Raw genomic sequence first — 20,586 nt, forward strand, 5'->3', positions numbered from 1 at the left:
CTGGCAGTCTTGGCCCAGAACTTGGTTAGTCCCTGTTGTTCAAGCGAAATGAGACAGCATTCGCCAGCACGCTTGGTGGCACATAAAGAACATCGGCATCTATATCTACACCACATGAGTGCATGTGCAGGAGCCCCATGTGGTTGGGGCTGCATATGTGAGATTTCAAACTGGGTTACATGCCCCTCCCCTCCTTGCTTTGAACAGGGAGAGAGGAATCAAGGCCGAGGTGTTTCAGATCGGTTCATTATACCCTTCGCAAGCCTTTTAAGGCTAATCTAATATCGAGGAAGCCTTCGGGCAAAGGAAATAATTATGGAGATATGATGGCAGTGAGGTCAGCATCTGGGGGAGAAGACTGACAACGAAGCGTAGGGTTGTTTGAGTCATGGCTATGGTGATTGTGATGCTGCCTGCATCACACCATGTGTTATATACAAATTGGATAAGGAGGGGGAGGCGTGTAATGGAGACTCTTCATGCTCCGTATGAAAAATCTAGCAGGCCGATCTGAAATTACAGCAAACGAGCCTGAATGAGGCAAGAGCTAAAATGTTCAAGTGATGTCTGCTCAGCTCCACTGTGAGTTGATCGCCGAAAGCTTAGGGGGATCAACAAGGACCAAAAATTGTGGTTCTCCACTGAAAGCCGACGTTCCATGAAATTTTGCATCATTTAATTGACTGTTGGGGAGTTCTTCCACCAGTGACATTCCTGCATTGCAGGGGGTTGGACTAGATGACCCCTTGGTTCCCTTCCAGCTCTAAGATTCTATTATTCTTTCCTTTCTTTTTATTCTGGTTGCATGCACATTTATGAAACAACCACCAGCAGCAGAGCTGGGATACCTGAGTAGCCTACACCGATGTGTGCACTGTTGCAGTTTTAAGGGGCTGAGTGTCCTATTTTATAGGTGACCATCCTCTTGCGGATAAGAGTCCTAAATATATGTAATGAAAGTGCCAGGTGAGCCTCATTGGAGAGAGCATTCCACAAATGGGGAGCCACTGCAGAATTACCGCTCCCCACATTAAACAGGGGGGGCGCAATTTTTGCGTGGTTGCGTGCAGCCGCCTGGACCACACAGCAGCTACCTGGTAGTTCTGATCTGGCCACTACCTCTCCAGGCTGGATACCTGGGGTCTCCGCCTACCCCAGCCAATCGTCCAATCCCACCTGGGGAGGTGTTGCCAGGGGACAGGCCAGGTAAGGGGGTGGGACTTTCCAGCACTCACAATAGAATCTGAATCTTACCTGCAAGCAGCAGTTGGCTCCAGAGCTTCTCCCACCCTCCACACCCTAAGTGAAGTTTTCTTTGCAGGTTAACCCCTTTTCCCACAGGTACACAGGCGCTGCTACGTCAGGTACTGGGTCGCTGTTGAATTTTCCTGCATTGGCAGGTTTTGCCTTTCCCGTAGCAATACGTCACAACTTTGGCAGTTTCAGGCCTTGGGCGGAATCCTTTTGGCTATCTTCCTAAATGGGTGGGTGTGAGGCGGTGACCTCACCCCCTTTACGGCATCAAGATCAGGGTTCCCCCGGTTAAAGGGGTCTTGGGGGCAAGCATTAACCATACACCGAATGGTTGCCATTGCTTTCCCCCTCCAGCAGCGGCAAACAGGGGCGGGCTCTCTCTGCTTGAACATATGTTCTCCAGAGCCAGCCCAACCAACCCCCATACAGTCTGGATAACCCTGAAGTCCCCCAGATCCCCCGGCTGGGGACTGGGGAAGGATAGCGCCCAATGCATTCAGGGCCAAGGTCTTCCTACACTTGAATCTTAATAAAGTTGTGGCCAATTTTAATCCCATAACACGTTGTCTGAGTCATTATTCCGCTCAGGGGTCGCTTGGGGTTTTTTTGAGGGGGGGGGACTCCGCCTGTCCACGCAAAAGGCCTGTCCTTGTGCTGCCTGTCTCTGGACCTCACTGTGTACTATTCTGCTTGACCACACCTTAGGAAAGCATGTTGTGGAGCTGGGAAAGGTTCATAAAAGGATCTGCAAACCATGGGGCACTTCATCTCCTGCACCAACCAAACCATATTCTGCCTTCTGGTAGCTCCCCATTTGGGATTAGCCCTCTAACCAAATCCTTTGTTTTTGACCAGGCATCCCCAAACTGCGGCCCTCCAGATGTTTTGGCCTACAACTCCCATGATCCCTAGCTAACAGGACCAGTGGTCAGGGATGATGGGAATTGTAGTCCAAAACATCTGGAGGGCCGAAGTTTGGGGATGCCTGTTTTTGATCCTGCTCACACAGAAAGCCTGCCTGCACCATCTGCTATTGAAAATAATGCACACAAACGCAATCTGATTTTGGTCCTAATTTGGTGCTTTGGGGGGGGATCTCAGACCTGGCTCTGCCCCCTCCCAAAAATGGGGGGGGGGCTTGCAAATTCACGTGGTTAAAGGGGGAGGGAGAAGAGTTTAAATATATGATCAGGAGGGAAGGAGAGAGGCATGTCTGCTCCTCCCCCTCTGGTGTTTTTAAACATGTATTTATTTTTCTTTGTGTGTGTGTTGTGTATGATTAATTTCTGTTCAAGTTAATAACAATAAAGTTTACAGGGAAAGTAAACAGCACAGTTTTAAAGTGGTTAATGTTCATCATAAAGTAAACTCCATAAAAAGGCAAACATTGAACAAACTGTTTTCACTGATAATGCTATTTCGCTCACCATAGAGAAGTGACTAGTGGGGAGGAACAGGGTTCTGTCTTGGGCCCAGTCTTATTCAACATCTTTATCAATGACTTGGATGATGGGCTTGAAGGCATCCTGAGCAAGTTTGCAGATGACACCAAATTGGGAGGGGTGGCTAATACCCCAGAGGACAGGATCACAATTCAAAATGACCTTAACAGATTAGACAACTGGGCCAAAGCAAACAAGATGAATTTTAACAGGGAGAAATGTAAAGTACTACACTTGTGGCAGTGCGGCGCCGGTGCCTGAGGGGTGGCCCACCAAGAGGTGCACTATAAGCAGAATCAGGGAGACTCCTGCCTAGAGTGGCAGCAGGCGCATGGTGCCACTCTAGGCAGGAGTCTCGCTGATTCTGCTTCATGGGCAAGAAGAGGAGAGAAAGCTCAATGGCCACACGCTGCTCCCAGACACCGTTCGGCGCCCCTTCCGCGCCCCTGGTGGCCAGGCACCCTGGCGCCTTGTGCCACCCAGCCCGGGCCTTAGAGATGGCCCTGAGGTCTCCTTTAAAAACGAAAGCTTGTTAAAGATATCAATTAGCTACAGCAGCACAACATCCAACCAGGTCTGGAATCACTATAGAATCATAGAATTGTTGAGTTGGAATGGACCCCAAGAGTCATCCAGTCCAACCCCCCGCAATGCAGAAATCTCAGCTAATGCATCCATGACAGATGGTCATCTAACCTCTGTTTAAAGGAAAGTCCACCACCTGGTGAGGAAGACCATTCCACTGTCAAAAAAACTCTTACTGTCAGAAAATTTTCTTGGTGTTTAGTTGGAATCTCCTTTCTTGTAACTTTAAGCCATTGGTTCAACTCCAAAGCAGGGGAAAACCAGCTTGTTTCCTCTTCCAGTTGACAGCCCTTCAAATATTCGAAGATTATTTATTTATTTATACGCCGCCCATCTGGCTGGGTTCCCTCGGCCACTCTGGGCGGCTTCCAACAGAATATTAAAAACACAACACAACATTAAACATTAAAAACTTCCCTAAACAGGGCTTCCTTCAGATGCCTTTTAAAAGTAAGATAGTTGCTTATTGCCTTGACATCTTCTGGGAGGGCGTTCCACAGGGTGGACACCACCACCGAGAAGGCCCTCTGCCAGGTTCCCTGTAACCTCACTTCTCACAGGGAGGAAACCGCCAGAAGGCCCTCGGAGCTGGACCTCAGTGTCCGGGCTGAACGATGGGGGTGTAGACGCTCCTTCAGGTATACAGGACTGGGGATGTTTAGGGCTTTAAAGGTCAGCACCAACACTTGGTGTTGATATGGCCATCATATCTCCTCTCGGTCTCTTTTCCAGGTTAAACATACCCAGCTCCTTCAACCGTTCCTCATAAGGCTTGGTTCCTCATAAGGTTTTCAGATCCTTGATGGGAAATGCTTGGGGGCACAAAAATGGAGGACCAAGGTGGGTCACCTGGGTGGGGGGAATGAGAAATGTCCCTATTTTCATCTGAGGAACATCTCCTGGAGAGATTCTGAGCTTCAGTTCCATCTGCTGTTTCACCTTAAATTGCTCTCACCTCCCTTAATAGGAATCCAGGAAGCACTGCATGCTAATGCATTGTAAACGTTGCAATATGCTTCCCATTTAGGACACTATGTGCCAATATTAAGAAAGATCTTCAATTCTGCTTGGAAAACTATAGGAAGTCAATGCTCTATTCTTTTCCTCTTTTCTGTTTGGTTAGGTGTGTGTGTCTTGGGCCAATCCCAGTTTTTAGCGCTGCTAGGAAGCACCGTTGAGAGCATTTAGTTCTTATGTATAAATCTCCATTAAAAAACACCTCCGTCGAAACACTTTGCCCATTAGAGGATATTATTAACCTGGTGCTATTTTGCTTATTTTTAATAGAGGCAATTTGGAGCATAAATTGTGGAGTTTCCAGAGCGTAAAGTCGGGGAGTTCTTTGAGTGTTATGATGATATGCTTGCTATTGAAAGCTATTTAGCTTAACTCTGCTAAGTATTCCATGCATACTTTCAACCTCAGAAAGACTCAGCTCATTATTTTATTCAGAAGAGTTGGCGAATGCAATGCAGCAGCACGCATCTTAGGAGAAAGCGACAATAACCACCTAATGGCAATTTCCTGATTAATTTGGGGTAAGGCGGCACGTTGGAGAAAACAAAGTGATTTCTCACAACTTCCACAAACTGGGGGGGGGGGTTCCTAATGAGTCTAATTGCATTATGGGTGAGATCCACTTGTGCCCACCCCCCAGCAGAGCTGATGTCTGCTTGTGCCACAGAACCTCCCCTTCCTCTCCCCCCTGGGGACACCCCAATTCTTCTCCAGAAGGCTGCTCTACCCTTCAAAGCACAGATGGCAGGGCCGCCTCACCCATGAGGCAAAATGAGGCAGCTGCCTCGGGTGGTGAAATCCCACGGGGCGGGACTGCCAGAGAAGCGAGGAGAAACAGCGTCTGCCAATGAGCTCTTGTGAGATCTCGCAAGAGTTCCATGAGATCTGGCCAGAAGATGCTTCAGCAGTGGGGCGGCAGAGGTGGGATGGGGTGGGGGTCAAGGGGGCACATTCCCATTTTGCCTCAGAAAGTTCCTTGGTTCCCCCTTCTAAAAACAGTCCATTTTAGAGCCAGTTACCTGTTGAATCTCTGGTCAGCCTAACTTAGATTCATTTTTACCAAGCTGCATTTTCAAGCTATGCCCTCCGCCATCCTAGAGGGATGATATAACAGGGTACCGTATGAAGACAGCCTCCGTATATGTGGGCAGCCGCAGGTGGAAGGCATCTTGTACTATTCACTATATTGCTCACTATACATTGGACCCAGGAGGTGATTTCTGACCTTACCATCTATACAGGAAAGATGTCTCTCCCCAGCAGAGAAGGTCTTAGCGATGTAAATGCTTCAGTGACTCATAAAGTAAGATTACCAGATTTTTTTCAATGAATCCAGGGACACTTTTCAACTTCAGTGGATTTTGTGAGGGGACTGATTTGTAAATCCGGGGACTGTCCCTGGGAAACGGGGGCATCTGGTAACGTTATCATAAAATCACCGTTTTTGTTTTGCCAGCCAAAATGATCAGAAAGGGAGAAACAGAGATCTAAATAGAGATCTTCTTCTTCTTCTTCTTCTTCTTCTTCTTCTTCTTCTTCTTCTTCTTCTTCTTCTTCTTCTTCTTCTTCTTCTTCTTCTTCTTCCACTCGTAGCCGAGTAAGATTGTCTTCCATGAACAAGGTCTTAGCAGTGAGTCCATAAGTGTCTGTGGATTCTGGATCCAATTCTGGATCCGCACGTCCTTCCACAGTGGGGACATTGGTTTCTGGGTGGGACTTGATCACGGTGAGTTTGCCAAAGCGTGCCTTCCTCTTCTTAGCACTCTAAGATAGAGACCAATACTTGTGGCGCTACATCCCTTTTGCTTGAGTTTATTTTTGATTCAGATTTGGTCATGGCCAGTGGCTGGTACAAAAACGTTATTTGGATTGGCCTCAAACAGTGGAATGGGATGGGCTCCCCCTGACAGTTGGGAGGGCTCAGGGGTCTACAGGGAGGTTGGGAGAGAAGAAGCCTTATTGAATGAGCAGACAGTTGCACATGTGACAGATCACTCTAGTATTTATTTATTTGTTACCCACTGTAAGGCCCTAGGTAATTTCTCTCTGCAAGCTGTCTTCATCTTGGAAGCATTCTGTGCTTGGGGAAGTTTGTCCAGAGCTCTGTAAGGAGAAGGAATCATTGATGAGTTTCCAAAAGCTCATGCAACAAGGGAAGGGGAGTCTTCCCATTGCATTGCACATTGCCGCATGTATGGCTGTCTTCCTGCTGGACAGAAGTCGTGGTGTGTCTTCAGTGTGGTGAGATCCTGGCTCTTAGGTGATAGGCTTGTTCCCTTGAGGCTAAAGTGGCTGACCAGGAGAAACGGAGGAAGGCAAAGAACTTGGTGAAGGAAACCTCTGGGGAGATGATAGCTGTGTGTCCTGCTCCCAGACTGGCACTCCCCTGATGCCATGGAAAAGGTGGGCCTTGGGAAATTGCAGTGTCACTCTGAGGGAGAGGGAAATTACCCCTTAGACCAGTGGTTCCCAAACGTTTTGGGGCCATAAACTGACCCCCAGTTCCCCCTGCCCTGCCCTATAAAAAACAATGATCAAGAACAGCTGTTTGCATGACCCACAAGACAGTGTCGTTGTTGTTGGGATCTGTCCATCTCAAGAGACAATGGAAGATGTTGTTGTTGTTTAGTCGCTTAGTCGTGTCCGACTCTTCGTGACCCCATGGACCAGAGCACGCCAGGCACTCCTGTCTTGCACTGCCTCCCGCAGTTTGGTCAAACTCATGTTCATAGCTTCGAGAACACTGTCCAACCATCTCGTCCTCTGTCATCCCCTTCTCCTAGTGCCCTCAATCTTTCCCAACATCAAGGTCTTTTCCAAGGATTCTTCTCTTCTCATGAGGTGGCCAAAGTATTGGAGCCTCAGTTTCAGGATCTGTCCTTCTAGTGAGCACTCAGGGCTGATTTCCTTAAGAATGGATAGGTTTGATCTTCTAGCAGTCCATGGGACTCTCAAGAGTCTCCTCCAGCACCATAATTCAAAAGCATCAATTCTTTGGCAATCAGCCTTCTTTATGGTCCAGCTCTCACTTCCATACATCACTACTGGGAAAACCATAGCTTTAACTATACGGACCTTAAAGCTATGGTTTTCCCAGTAGTGATGTATGGAAGATAACAACATTCAAAACAGTTGCAATTAATTGCAGATCTGTTCAAAATCCAAATTAAACTGTTTAGTTCAATTAAAATATTTAGTTCAATTAAAGTCTGATAGTCACTTACACCTCCGGCACCCCCTGCTGCCCACTTGCCCCTTAGAGCTCCCCAGGACTGTTATCGCCCACTTTAGGAAACCACAGTCTTAGAAGGATAATAGGCAGGATGGTCAAAGGCCAGGGGTGATGGGAGTTGTAGTCCAATATCTGGAGGGCGCAGGTTCCCCATCCCTGCTTCAAGAGGACCACAGTTCTCTCCCCACCCCACCCCTAAACTACAGAGGAAACATAGTTTCCTGCACATGTTGTTCTTCTTTTCCTTCCTGAAAGGCCCATTTAGAACTTCTAGGAAATGCTGAAACAGCAATGAATCAGTTACAGTATTTTCTTTTTAAATAGCCAGGGATGCTCTGCCTGCTTTGTTTGGTAATTGACAAAACCGCCTCCACGGGGTTTTATTGTTGGGTCCCTGCCCAACAGAACGAAAGAGCTGACGGCAGCAGGTGTAGCCAGGGGGATGCACACGAACACAGCTTTGTGGCGCTGGAAGCATCCTTCCAGACTGTTCCGTGCCGAGAGCAAAATCAAGAGTAGAATTTTCCTTTCCTTGATATTGTTGGGATGTGAATAGATGCTAGGAAAGGATACGTTTATTAGGCATTATCCTTCCTCACATCCGTGAGTTCAGCAGAGTGCTGTCCCTTTGCGGCTTAAAGGGAAGCTTAGATAGGCTAGTTTTAACCTTCACGTAATCCAGGATGCTTTAAGGCAGACTGGATTTCCCTTGGATATCCCTCCTTTCTCCCCTTAAAACAATAATCACCCAAGCAGTCTTGCAAAAGGTAAAACTAACATCCAGTCACTCAGAATACTTGCTGAAGAGTAACTGATATCAGGCAGGCTTAAATTATGCTGATTTTTATTGGTTGGTAAAACAGGGTTTGAACTCGGAAAGTATGAAGGAGCTGGCTGAAATCTCTGGAGACACCGATTCCAAGGAAAGGGGGTAGATTTAGTTTTGAGAGTGGGAATAAAAAGGGGGGTAAAAGTTTTTGAAAATTAGTCTGGATATTTTTGGGTAAAGGGGTAGAGAATATTGGGTAATTAAGGTAAAGAGAAGCATGAAGGGTTAATGGTTAAAAAGAAGTTATAATCTAGAAGAAAGAATGTAATTTTAAAGTTGGAAACTGCAATAATTAGTGAATTATAAAGAACTCAAGGAAGGGGAATGAGGAAGTCCGAAATGTTTAGATTTGAAATTGAAAAATATAATTATGTCTTTTTATTATTTTTATGGGTTTTTTCTTTTCATTTTTTCTTCACCCTTTTATATAAACTGATTAAGAATTATATATAAATAAGAGAGTTAAGATGTATCTTTATGATGTTTAGTTAAGATTCTAGAAATGCTATGAGTTAACTATAAAAGAATCGTAAGGGAGATAAGTGAAGAACAATGAAGAAATAAGACGTGATGATATTGTTCTAGATCTCTGTATTTGCTTTTTCTTAAAGTTTTTGTCTTTTTTTACTTTTTTCGCTTCCCCCCCCCCTCGTTTTCTCTTTTTTTGTGTAAAATCCAATAAAACTTATTTAAAAACTAAGAACGGAATCCGAATGGTGGAAGGGCACTGGCGGCGGGAGGCCTCATTAGGGAAAGCGCGCCTCGGTTTAAGAACAGTTTTGGTTTAAGAACGGACTTTGTTCTGGAAGTTCGTAAACCGAGGTACCACTGTACTTAAGTCTAGCTAAAAATGTAGCAGATGTTGTCACATTTCTGTGGGGTTGACTCTAGCAAGTTTACAGGAAAACTCTGTGAAAAGCTCTTACCGGTATCATGTTCCTGTTCAGCAAAACATGGATTGTTGGTTTGTCTGCAATTTAAAGAACCCACAGACATTCCATGCTGCTCCCTAATGAAGCCCAATTCATGCTGCCAGACCTCAGCTCTGGCCAAGTGATGACTTCAGCGAGCGTCGCAACCGGCGAGACTGCATAGCCACCTGCATAATGGGACCAGGGTTATTAGCCATGGTACAGTCGTACCTTGGTTCTCGAACAGAATCCATTCTGGAAGTCCGTTCGACTTCCAAAAACATTCGAAAACCAAGGTGCTGTAATATGGATGATTAGCTCCCCAGATTTACCAGACGAAAACAATTCAGGCAGTTTCTATATCATAAACATATTTATTAGATTTGTCAGACAAATGCAATAAATGATGCCATGAGAATAACAGTTTTCTCATCCTGCACACCCCCTGTACATGCGCAGAGTGCTTATATAGAGAATAAATTAACCAATCAGAATGTCTGCCTATTAGTTACAAAGCTGTTTGTATAACTCCACTAGGTGGTGTTATGGACCTGGGACCTTTCATACCCGTGTCTATATTCCTGGAATTTTGCAGGCACAGTTGTGGTTGCGCCCTACTTAGAACTTGTGGTTTTGTGGTGGGCTACATCCTCTGTAGTCAGATGGAACAGAACATAAGCTAGCTTCCTCTTGAAGCTTTGTGGTTACAGAGAAAGGTACAAACAGAGATTCTTGCCTGTGTGCAAAGTGCTGTCTGGTTTACTTTCTATCAGAGACAGGAAGATTTTTGAATACATAAAAATGGATTCCCTTTGGTCAATGGTCAAGGGACCTGCCACACTTGTCAAGAGGCTATCCCTTCAGCGCAGCTTCCGATTGGCTTCCTGCGCTCAATCGGAAGTCGCAGAAGCCGCATCAATATGTTTGGCTTCCAAAAAAACGTCCACAAACCGAAACACTCACTTCTGGGTTTGCGGCATTCGGGAGCCAAAATGTTCGAGTCGCAAGGCATTCGGGATCCAAGGTATGGCTGTATCTGAATTGAAACTCCATTGACACGGTAAAGGGAAGGGCTCTTGGTTTTCATGTTCTCCTTACAGGCTTCCTTGAGGAATGGCTGGCATCAGGAATCTGCCAACGATGGCCTCAGGGATCAGAAGAGCCCATAGCCACTTGTGCTGCTCCACCAAGGCTCCTTCCCAGTGTTGTTGCAGCTGCTACAGCTGTGGATGCTGATAAATTTGGGTGAAAAGAACTTGGGGGCATGGGGGAAGGGATGTGGCTCAGAGCCACAGCATCTGCTCTGCATACAGAAGGTCCCAGGTTCAATCCCAGGCTTATCCAGGTAAGACTGGGAATATCCCCTTGCTTGCAGCCCCCAAAGAGCTGCTGCCAGTCAGAGTAGACAATATCAAGGTTGATGGACCTTAATGCAGACTTGCAATAAAACAGAGTCCGATGTTTAGATGTTCCTATAAAACTGGACTCAACAAAAAACAAAAAATGAAATACAAATCAAATAAAAATATTAAAAATATGGAGGGAGCATAGAGACATATTAGAATCTAAAACGCCCTGGTGGGTTTCTCCCTCAGAGATGACAACACTATTTAGTAGAAATAAAGAAGGAAAATGGGCAACCTACCAAGATCTGTTAATAAAAGAGAATGGGCAATTAAAATTAAAAGCATATGAACAAATGAAGGAACACTGTACAAGCTGGATGCACTACTGCCAAATACAAAGTCTATTCCAAAAGCATAGAAAGATTGGGTTCAAAGATGGGAAATCTAAATTACAAGAGATTCTGATAGAAAATAATGAAAAACCATTGGCAAAACTATACAATTACTTATTGGAATGGGAGATGAAAGATGAGGTAGTAAAAGCAACTATGATCAAATGGGCTCAAGATATCGGGAGACCCATACATAGCAACCAATGGGAGAAATTATGGAAAGAGGGATGGAGCTTCACGGCATGTGCAAGAATAAAAGAAAATATGTTAAAATTAATGTACAGATGGCATTTGACCCCGGAAAAAATAGCTAAGATTTATAAAGCAAGTTCGAATAAATGCTGGAAATGTAAAGAAAAAACAGGAAATTATTACCATTGTTGGTGGCAGTGCAAAAAAGTTAGGGAATTCTGGAATTTGGTATATGAAAAATTAAAAAAGATGCTAAAAATAACATTTGATAAAAAGCCAGAATTATTCTTATTAAGTATGGTACCAGAGAACATCCCAGAGGACAGGAAAAACATTCTTCTCTATGCAGTCGCGGCAGCAAGACTTCTCATTGCCCAACATTGGAAAGGGGAGAGAGTGCCAACCATCCTAGAATGGCAGGAGAAATTAGTGGAGTTTATGAACCTCTCAAAAATGACGGCAGCAATTCGAAACACTCCCAAACAAATTTGCAAAAAAGAATGGAAGTATGTTGAGGATTTTTTTAGGAAAGAAGGAATAAACGTAGATTTGGTGATTTGTTTAGATTGAAAGATATAAAAGGGAAATTTTGAAAATATATGTAAATAATAGGAAAATATATGTAAATAACAGCTGAGGTAATGTGAGGCAAAAGAAATGATGCAAAGGAAAGCGGTATCCAAAATAACAGGAAGTATTTTAGATTTTACCATTTGTGTTTTCCTTTCCTTTTTTTTCGTCTTTTTTTTTCTTCTTCTCCTACCCCCTTCCTTTCCTCCTTTCGTTCCCCTATTTTTCTATCATTATGAATATTAATATATGATTTATATATGTTCAACACACAGAATAGGTTATTTGAAGTATTTGATATGCTCCTCAGATTACCCTGTTCGTGTGTTCTCTTCTATTTCAATTTCAGTCATTCAACTGAAAGATGTTTATTCTTTGATTATATTTTCATAATTTGCTTATATTTTGCTTATATTTTGCTTATAATTTGCTTATAATTTGCTTATTTGTTTATTTGTTTATTTATTCATTTTTCTGGATTATTCATCAGTTTATGATTTATGTAATCTTTTAAAGAATGAAATAAAGTTTCTTTTAAATTAAAAGAAAAAGAAAAAAAAGACAATATCAAGGTTGATGGACCTTAATTCAGACTTGCAATAAAACAGAGTCCGATGTTTAGATGTTCCTATAAAACTGGACTCAACGAAAAATGAAATACAAATCAAATAAATGTTGTGTGGCATCTTCGCCTTTGCACCCTTGGGAGCGAGTCCTGGTTATTTCATTGGGATGCCTGCAGGTCTCAGGGCCAGGATTGTGGTGGATTTTCTGCTGTGACTTGAAAATTACAGTACATCCCAGGTCTGCAGAAATCTGATCAACGCCGGGAGATGGAAAAATAGGGCAGCTTTTATAACAGGCAGGCAGCATGTTAAATAAACAGAGTTTAACACACGTCGCTATGTTCCAGCCAGAGTGCCCACTTTCAAACAAAGCTAATTCAAAAATAGCACAGTTTACATATATATATGCATGCTCCCTCATAACCCCCCCCCCCACACCCTTTGAGGGAAAATAATGTTCCACCATCATATTGTTCAGCCCTAAACATTTTCCATTCATTTCAGTGACATTTGCTTGAATCTTCCAACAATTCCAGTGGAATTACAGCTGCAGGTTTTAGAAATGACTGAAAGTCTTTGCATGGTGGTTCCCAATACGTCTCAGGAGTCAGGTGTATCTGTAATGGCTCAGAGGATTCAACCTTTCACGTGCTTTGAGAAGCACCAGTTTTTTCACTACACGTTGATACATGTTGCCTTTCGCTTCTGAGAGGGAATAGGTCATCTGGTTGCTGTTTTTTATGCTTTTATTAAAATATTTTGCAATTCAGCAACTTCTCTTTCCAGTCTATTTCTGAAATTCTTTTGTAATAAGACAGGTACTTTGAGATCTTGTATAGAATGTCCTGGGAGACTGAAGTGTTCTCCTACTGGTTTCTCTGTCTTGTGATTCCTGATGTCAGATTTATGTCCATTTATCCTTTGGCGTAGGGTTTGGTACATTCAGTGTCTCTGTTTTCAAATCACAGAGTCCTTCATGCAGGTCAGCTACATTCAGTTTGAGACATTTTTGGTATGGGTAGCATGGGGTTGGTGGGGGGGAGATAATTGGGGAGACAAAAGGGAGGAAATAGGCATGGGGGCGGACAATAAACTTCCATTCTTTTTTGTAATATATGAGCGGAGCGTTTGTGTTAGCGTCGCATGGGTCAGTATCTTGCTGGTGGAGGGCAAGAGATCATCATCATCATCATTTTATTTGTATGCCGCCTTTCCATAGTTAAACCCATGCTCAAGGCGGCTTACAACATGACAAGATTTACATAATTACCAACATAACAAAAGTCATAAACAATAAATAAAACACATCAAAAGGTACACAACCAAATGGAAAACAATTTCCACATAAATTGTGAAATCTAAAACTAAAAATACAACATTAATATCAATTACAATTTAAAATGACATAGATAAAAAATAAATACAATTTTAAAAAGGGGCCCTATCTGTCAAGCAGCAGCAGCAGTCCTTTATGGAGCCTGTCAGGCCCCGCCCCAAGCCAGGTGGAGAGAGGCAGGGCAGGGCCCCTCAGGCTCCCAGCAGGCAGATCAGAGGGCCCCGGGGCATGGTTGGTTGCAGTGTGCTTTGTTTGCATGCGTGATTTGGGGAGGGGAGGCTGCTGTGATGTTAAGTTAGCCCAATTGAACTCCAGCGTGCCTAACAACCTCAGTAAAAAAATTAGAATTTAGGTGCCTACACACCTCTTTCCCTCTCCTCCCCTTTGCCAGGTGGTTTCATGGTGATGGCAGTCCTAAGAACATAAGAGGATCCCTGCTGGACATAGCTGCCAAGTACCCCGTATTTCCCGGGAAACCCCCGTTTTTCCTTACCGTTTCCCAGCGGTCTCCCGTTTCAGCTCCTCTCCTGTTAATCTCCCTTATTTTGGCTCCTGTCAGCGGCCATTTATCTGGTGCCGCTTTGGCCATCTATGGGCACCGAAAATGGCCGGTGCTGGCACCAGAAGTTGCGTCTATGCATTTCCGGACATGTGTAGACGCAACTTCCGGCGCCAGCCATTTTTGGTGCCCATAGATGGGCAAAGCGATACCGGAAGTTGTGTCTACACAACTTCGGTGTCGCGCAGCTGCTGATCCCGCATTTCTCCGCAAGAGACTTGGCAGGTATGCTGCTGGATCAGACCAATGGCTCATCTGGTCCAGCCTCCTGTTCTCACAGAGGCCAGATGGACACCTTCCTTCAAACAGGATTTGAGCTCCAGAGCACTCTACCCCACTTTGGGTTGCAGCAACTGGTATTCAGAAGCATCTTTGCCTCTGACCATGGAGGCAGAACATAGTCACATTGGCCATCACAATCACATGGTCATACCTGCCAACCATGTTTCCAAAAGTCCTGCATAGTTCCAGAGGCACAGCTCTCTGGGAGGCCAAGATGGCGGGCGTGACTGGCATAAATGGAGATTTGCTACACAGTGAAACAAGGAGCACGGCTTGGGCATGTTATGTGAACGCCAGCCGTTTAGCGTTTCTAATTCTGCTTCTTGCTCTTTTCCAGCTCTCCTTTATGCAACTATTTTCGGAAACGTCACCACAATTTTCCAACAGATGTACGCCAACACCAACCGCTACCATGAGATGCTGAACAATGTGAGAGACTTCTTAAAGTTGTACCAAGTCCCCAAAGGCCTTAGCGAACGAGTCATGGATTATATCGTCTCCACGTGGTCAATGTCCAAAGGGATCGACACAGAGAAGGTACAATGTGTGTGTGTGTGTGTGTGTGTGTGTGTGTGTGTGTGTGTGTGTGTGTGTGAGTATGAGTGTGAAACCCCAGTGGCTGGTCGAGTTAAGTCAATGTGCATTTTCAGAGCGGAAGGAGAGGTGTAACTATTCAGAATCCCATTCTTATTCATTAAATTATGTTACTATGATGCATACTTGGGTTTTTTTTAAGGGTAGAATGGTCTGTGTTCTGTACATCCATGATAGCAATTGGCATTAAGATCAGCAGGCAACAGCCTGAGTTCCGGATCCTTCCTTCCTTCCTTCCTTCCTTCCTTCCTTCCTTCCTTCCTTCCTTCCTTCCTTCCTTCCTTCCTTCCTTCCTTCCTGGAATTTGCTACCAATTAGTGTGGTGGAGTCTCCTTCTTTGGAGGTCTTTAAGCAGAGGCTTGACAGGCATATGTCAAGAATGCTTTGATGGTGTTTCCTGCTTGACAGGGGGTTAGACTGGATGGCCCTTGTGGTCTCTTCCAACTCTATGATTCTATGATCCCTTCCTCCCTCCCTCCCTCCCGTTTTTTAATCAACTTTCCAGTTCTTAAGACTGAGAAGGTAAGCTTCAAAAGTATATGGGTAATGTTGAGTAAAATCACAGTAGGATTTTCTCAAAAAAATTCCAGCAACTGGTCATGCAAAAGGGCTTCATATTTCCCTACTCCCTCCTTGACTGGCAAAAGCAGACTTATGGAAGATAAGCAAAGATATGCAAACCGCTTTAGTGCATAATTGACTGGTACAGGTCGCAGCACCAATCAGCTGATGGGCAGAGCAAACACACTTCAAAGGGACTCTCCCTCAGTGTTCACCAGCTGATCGGTGCTGAGAGCGAGCCCATTGGCTGCACTAGGGAGTTCCCATGTGATACAGGAAGTGTCACATACAACATCAGGTATTAAGCAAGAGGGTGTGGTTTGGGGAAAACTGGTGTCATGGGTCCTATTAGGACTCCACTTAGCCCAATTACACTAGTGGTTGGAGGTCCCCCACCATTGGGCTAATGAATAAACGTGAAAGTCAGACTGATTTTTTTTACAAATGGGTACAAAATTCATTTAATGAAAATAAACGGAGCACTAAAGCAAAAGAGAGAGAAAAAGATATTGCATTCCTTAGTTTATTGAACTTCTCAGGTACTGTCTGCTTCTGCAAAAATTGTTACTGCATAGCAGAAGTTGGGCGGTGTTTGGTTCAGAACTCACTATACTGATGCTTTAAAAGAACAACCTCTCTTTAATATCCTGAATCCTTTTTCCTTTATCAAATTACTTTGCAAATTTTTTCCTTTAGTGCCTCTGCTTTGCTCCTGGTGGATATTAAGCCCTGCTTCTAGTTGTTGTTTCTTCCTCCTTTGAAATATTGGATTTCAGATATATATTCTCTGTGGCCTTTCTAAATATTGCCTTTTACTCCATGATGCTTAAACAAATATATCAGCGTATTTATCTTTTCTCAACCGTTGGATAAGGTCGATAACTGCAGTGCAATATGTAGCAGGATTTTTCTTCTGCAAGTCTAGGGACCATGGGCCATTGGTAGCCAATGAAATGCCCACCAAATGCTGATGGACTACGACTCCCATCCCTTCCTGACCCACTGGCCCTACTGGCTGGGGCTGGTGGGAGTTGTAGTCCCCCGCATCTGAAGAACATTGTGTTGGTTAGCCATGCCATAAGCTCTGCCGCATCTGCAGTCAGTCGATGTCTCAAACAAGAAACTCATCTTGATCTGTGCAGTGGGATTCATTATATTATTATATAGCATTCTTTACCCCAGCCTCACCTGGTACATTGCAGGCAGTAATGTCTTCCCTTATGAGAAGTTTAATTCCCTCCTTTACAAACCAAATAAGAAAAGGAGTAGGGAAGAATTGTATATCCCTGGGGGGGGGGGCAGAAGGGGGGGGAAAGATGCTATATTTAAACCTTTGCAGCAAGGTTCCTATGGCGACAGAAAATGATAATCGTACGGGAACGTGAGGGTTTAAAAATAACGGCTGGCCAATACGTCACGGAGAAAGTGTGTCTTCTTAAAATAGCACCTAGCTGTACGTGTGTCCAGAGGCAAGAGAGTCGGCGTGTGAATTTTCAGTTTAGACTGGGTAGACCTGCATTTGACTTACCACCTGAGCCAAATGAGATGCAGCCTTGTAGATGCCCGAAGAGAGCTCTGATCTGTTTAAACCTGTGCAAATAGCAGGGCAAAATCCCTGCGACACCAGTTGAGGATACCAGGTGTGCTGTGTGTTGCAGGCTTGGCTCTTAGTCATTGGTCACAATACAGTAGCGGCCGGATTCCCAGAGACTGGTATCCAGAGGTAAACTGCCTACAGCAGTGTAGGCACCACACAGGCGCCAGGTTCTCTGCATAACAGGATACCTGGGTTTTCTTTGCATGGCTGCCAATTGCGGGGGTCTGTGGGGGTCTGGGTGAGATGCAAAGAGTGAACATTTGGCAAGGCATAGGCGCACCCACCACGGGGCAGGGGGGCAGCTGCCCCCCTCTAGAAGCCGGCCCGGACCTCTCTGCTGCACACGGGAGAGCCCGGTGAGTGATGACGAGCGGCTCTCTCTCCGAGGCGGAGCAGTAGCGCAACTTGCAGTCAGCCACGAGAGGAGGGGCCGGGGAAAAGAGTGTGAGGCAGTGCGGAGGCTCCACCAATCAGGCTCAGCTTTGCCTGACGAGCGCCGCCGGTGTGCTATAAGAAGACGCGGCAAGCGGGCCGAGGGATGTTGTTGTTTTTGTGTGTTTGGAGAAAGAGGAGAAAGGGAGTGCAAGAGGAGAGCCGGCGGCTGGCTGGCTTGCTTGCTGGGGCCGGCAGGAGCGGGAAATGTGGTCCCGGGTCCTGGGAGTGGGTTTGCCTTTCTAGCCATGGGGAGGGGACGCAAGACAGGTCCCTCTCTAGACCTGCTCCCCTTGGGCCGGTTCTTCAAGCCGCCGATGGCAGCAGGAGGTCGCTTCCCAGATTTCTGGGATAGCTGCTTTCAAACCAGCTCAATCTCTTCGGGATTCTACTGCTCCTTCCGGAAGTCCGATCCGCGTTTGGCGGAGGCAAGTGCGCTGGAAGAAGCAAACAGGTTCACCCTCCCAAAGAAAGTTCCCACTGAGAGAAACTTGGAAGTGTTTTCGATTTCCCTTTGGAAACGTCTCTCCCATTGTCCCAGCAGCTTCTGGGGTGTGTGTGACTTTGAATCCATGGTTCAATCCCTGCAGATGGTATCCCCACTAAACCCAAAGTTGCTTTCTTAATAGAATATCCCACCGCTGAAGCTTTTCTGTCTGTTGCACTGGTTTGCATCCCTCCTCTTTGCCCCTCCCCTCCCGTGCCTTGGCCCCCCTAGTTTTGATCCTGGTTACGCCCCTGTGGCAAGGGGGTTTGGGGTCTGGCAAGGGAGAGGGGGTAGGTAGGGCTGGTGAGTATATCCGTGCATTCTCAACAGGGGCCACCAGCTTGTTCAGGCTCCTTAACAAGCATACATGGGAGGGCTCAGCTCTTTGCTAACAGATGCTGGCTGCATTCTCTTCCTTAAGTGTGCGCTTGACACATCTTAAGGACATAGTGCCTGAAGTGGCCCGCTGAGAAAGGAGACGAGTGCCAGAAAATGCACTCTTCAGATAAGATCTCTTAAGCGGCCATAATAATATTTACAGCAATTCTTGGGAATGGGGAAACAAATACTCGTCTTGGATGTAAACTCCTTGGTACCTAATTGAAACACACTCGACAGCAGTTGAAAAATTAATGGGCTACACAGAAAAATAGGTCGTTACACAGAGAACTGCAAACCGTGGTTGCTCAGCCAACACTTTTAATTAAGGGAGCTCACTGCTAGCAACAAAACGTAAGTCCAGGTGAAGATTCTCCCACCCCTCTGCTTTGGGCTTCTTGATTGCTGTCGGGCTTTGGTGATGCTAAGGTACATAAAGATGAAGGATGGACTTTTCTGAAAAGCTCAATGTCGAGCGTATCTCCAGGGTCTTTCACCCCCAATTCTCATCTTGCTCCTTAATTTATATGAGAAGCGAGTCTACCCACACTCCTGGGTTCCACTAAAAATGCCAACAATTCTTGCATGCTACACATATTCCCCCCCCACACACATGTAGCATTAAATGCATATGTACATTAAATGTGCGCATGCAGTGTTGGTAAGATGCTTTGAGTTGCCTGCAGCAAAAAAGTGACTAATAAATTTAATTAATAAATGCTAATAAAATATTTGAGACCTCTCCCTAAAGCTGGTGGGCATTGCCATTCAAATGGTGTACCTGTGTTGCATCTTGTGATCATTTATATCTGGGTGGGGCTTACCTTTCCCCCATATTTTATTCAAGTTGGCACCCCTGGGCAGTCAATAGTTCGCAGTTTAACCTACCTCACTAGATAGTTGTGCGGATGAAACGGGGAGGGGGGAAGAACCTTGTATGACAGCTTGACTTAGGAATTTAATCCGTTCCGAAGGCACCTTCGTAGGTTGAAAAATTCGTAAGTCGAAAAGCGCCATTGGAAATGCGCTTTCCCATAGGAATGCATTGGAAACGGAAAAATTCATAAGTTGAAAAAACCCTATCTAAAACCGCCGCGGTTTCCGTTCGGATGTCGAGAAATTCGTAAGCGTGCAGCCATTTGCCCCATTCGTAAGTTGAAAAATTCGGTTGTTGAGTCGTTCGTAAGTTGAGGTACCACTGTATAAATGTACTACCTCTGTAAACCATGAAAACCCTTAATAAAAATTAATTAAAATAAATAAAAAATAAATGTAATAATAGATATAATTTGGATTGTGGTTTCCATTAGTTTCTCCCCTGCACCAAGAAAAGTTTTCATTGATTTGTACAATTAAAGAAGGCAAAAATACCTCTCTCCAGAAATACAGCTCTGCATGAGATTATTCCAATCAGATCCAGTCAAGCGGTTCATTAAACCAGGCTTTGTATATCGGGGCACCATTTCAGGTATCGCGTGGGAGAAAAGAGGTTTCAGCCTGTTCTTCAGGATTAAATGGCATCAAAGACCCTGGTGTATTTTAAGAGCATTTACGGCTGCTCCTTTAATCTCAGAATGATTATATTGATGATATTCACACCCAACAGTTCTGAGCCTTTGAGGTGGGTACCCGGTATGCAACATCTGCAGTTTCTTTAAAGCACATCGACATTTGGTAAGGAGCAAGAAATGCTGGCCGTGTTCCCACAAAGAGCAGAGAAGATTCTAATTTGGGGACTGCATACCCTCTAAGTGTCCCGATTTTCCAGGGACAATCCCGGAATTGTGAAAGTGCATCTCGGCTTCTGATTTGATCCCGGAATGGCCCTATTTCCCCCACCAGTGCCGCCGCCAGTGGAGGATGAGCCGGCGCTGGTCCCAAGCAATGGTGGTGGTCACTGGCGGAGGAAGAGGAGTGCGGGGGAGCACACCGCCCCCAGCAGCGCGATCCTGGTGGAGTGCCATCGTGGGTGGCCCCCCCACTGGTCGCCATGCCCCCAGGACATGAGCCAGCCCTGCCCCCAC

At 45.2% G+C, this 20,586-nt stretch overlaps 1 protein-coding gene across 1 annotated transcript in view; it reads left to right on the plus strand.

Moving 5' to 3' along the window:
- KCNH5 (potassium voltage-gated channel subfamily H member 5) overlaps positions 1–20,586 on the plus strand; it is a 186,325-nt gene that overhangs the window by 101,856 nt on the left and 63,883 nt on the right. Inside the window, exon 6 of the mRNA XM_088661197.1 lies at positions 14,851–15,050. Within this exon, the coding sequence (XP_088517323.1) occupies positions 14,851–15,050 (200 nt within the window). The remainder of the gene's footprint in view (positions 1–14,850; positions 15,051–20,586) is intronic.

Source organism: Zootoca vivipara, chromosome 1, assembly GCF_965207765.1.
Source record: "Zootoca vivipara chromosome 1, rZooViv2.hap1.1, whole genome shotgun sequence".
In the NCBI taxonomy this organism is placed as follows: domain Eukaryota; kingdom Metazoa; phylum Chordata; class Lepidosauria; order Squamata; family Lacertidae; genus Zootoca; species Zootoca vivipara.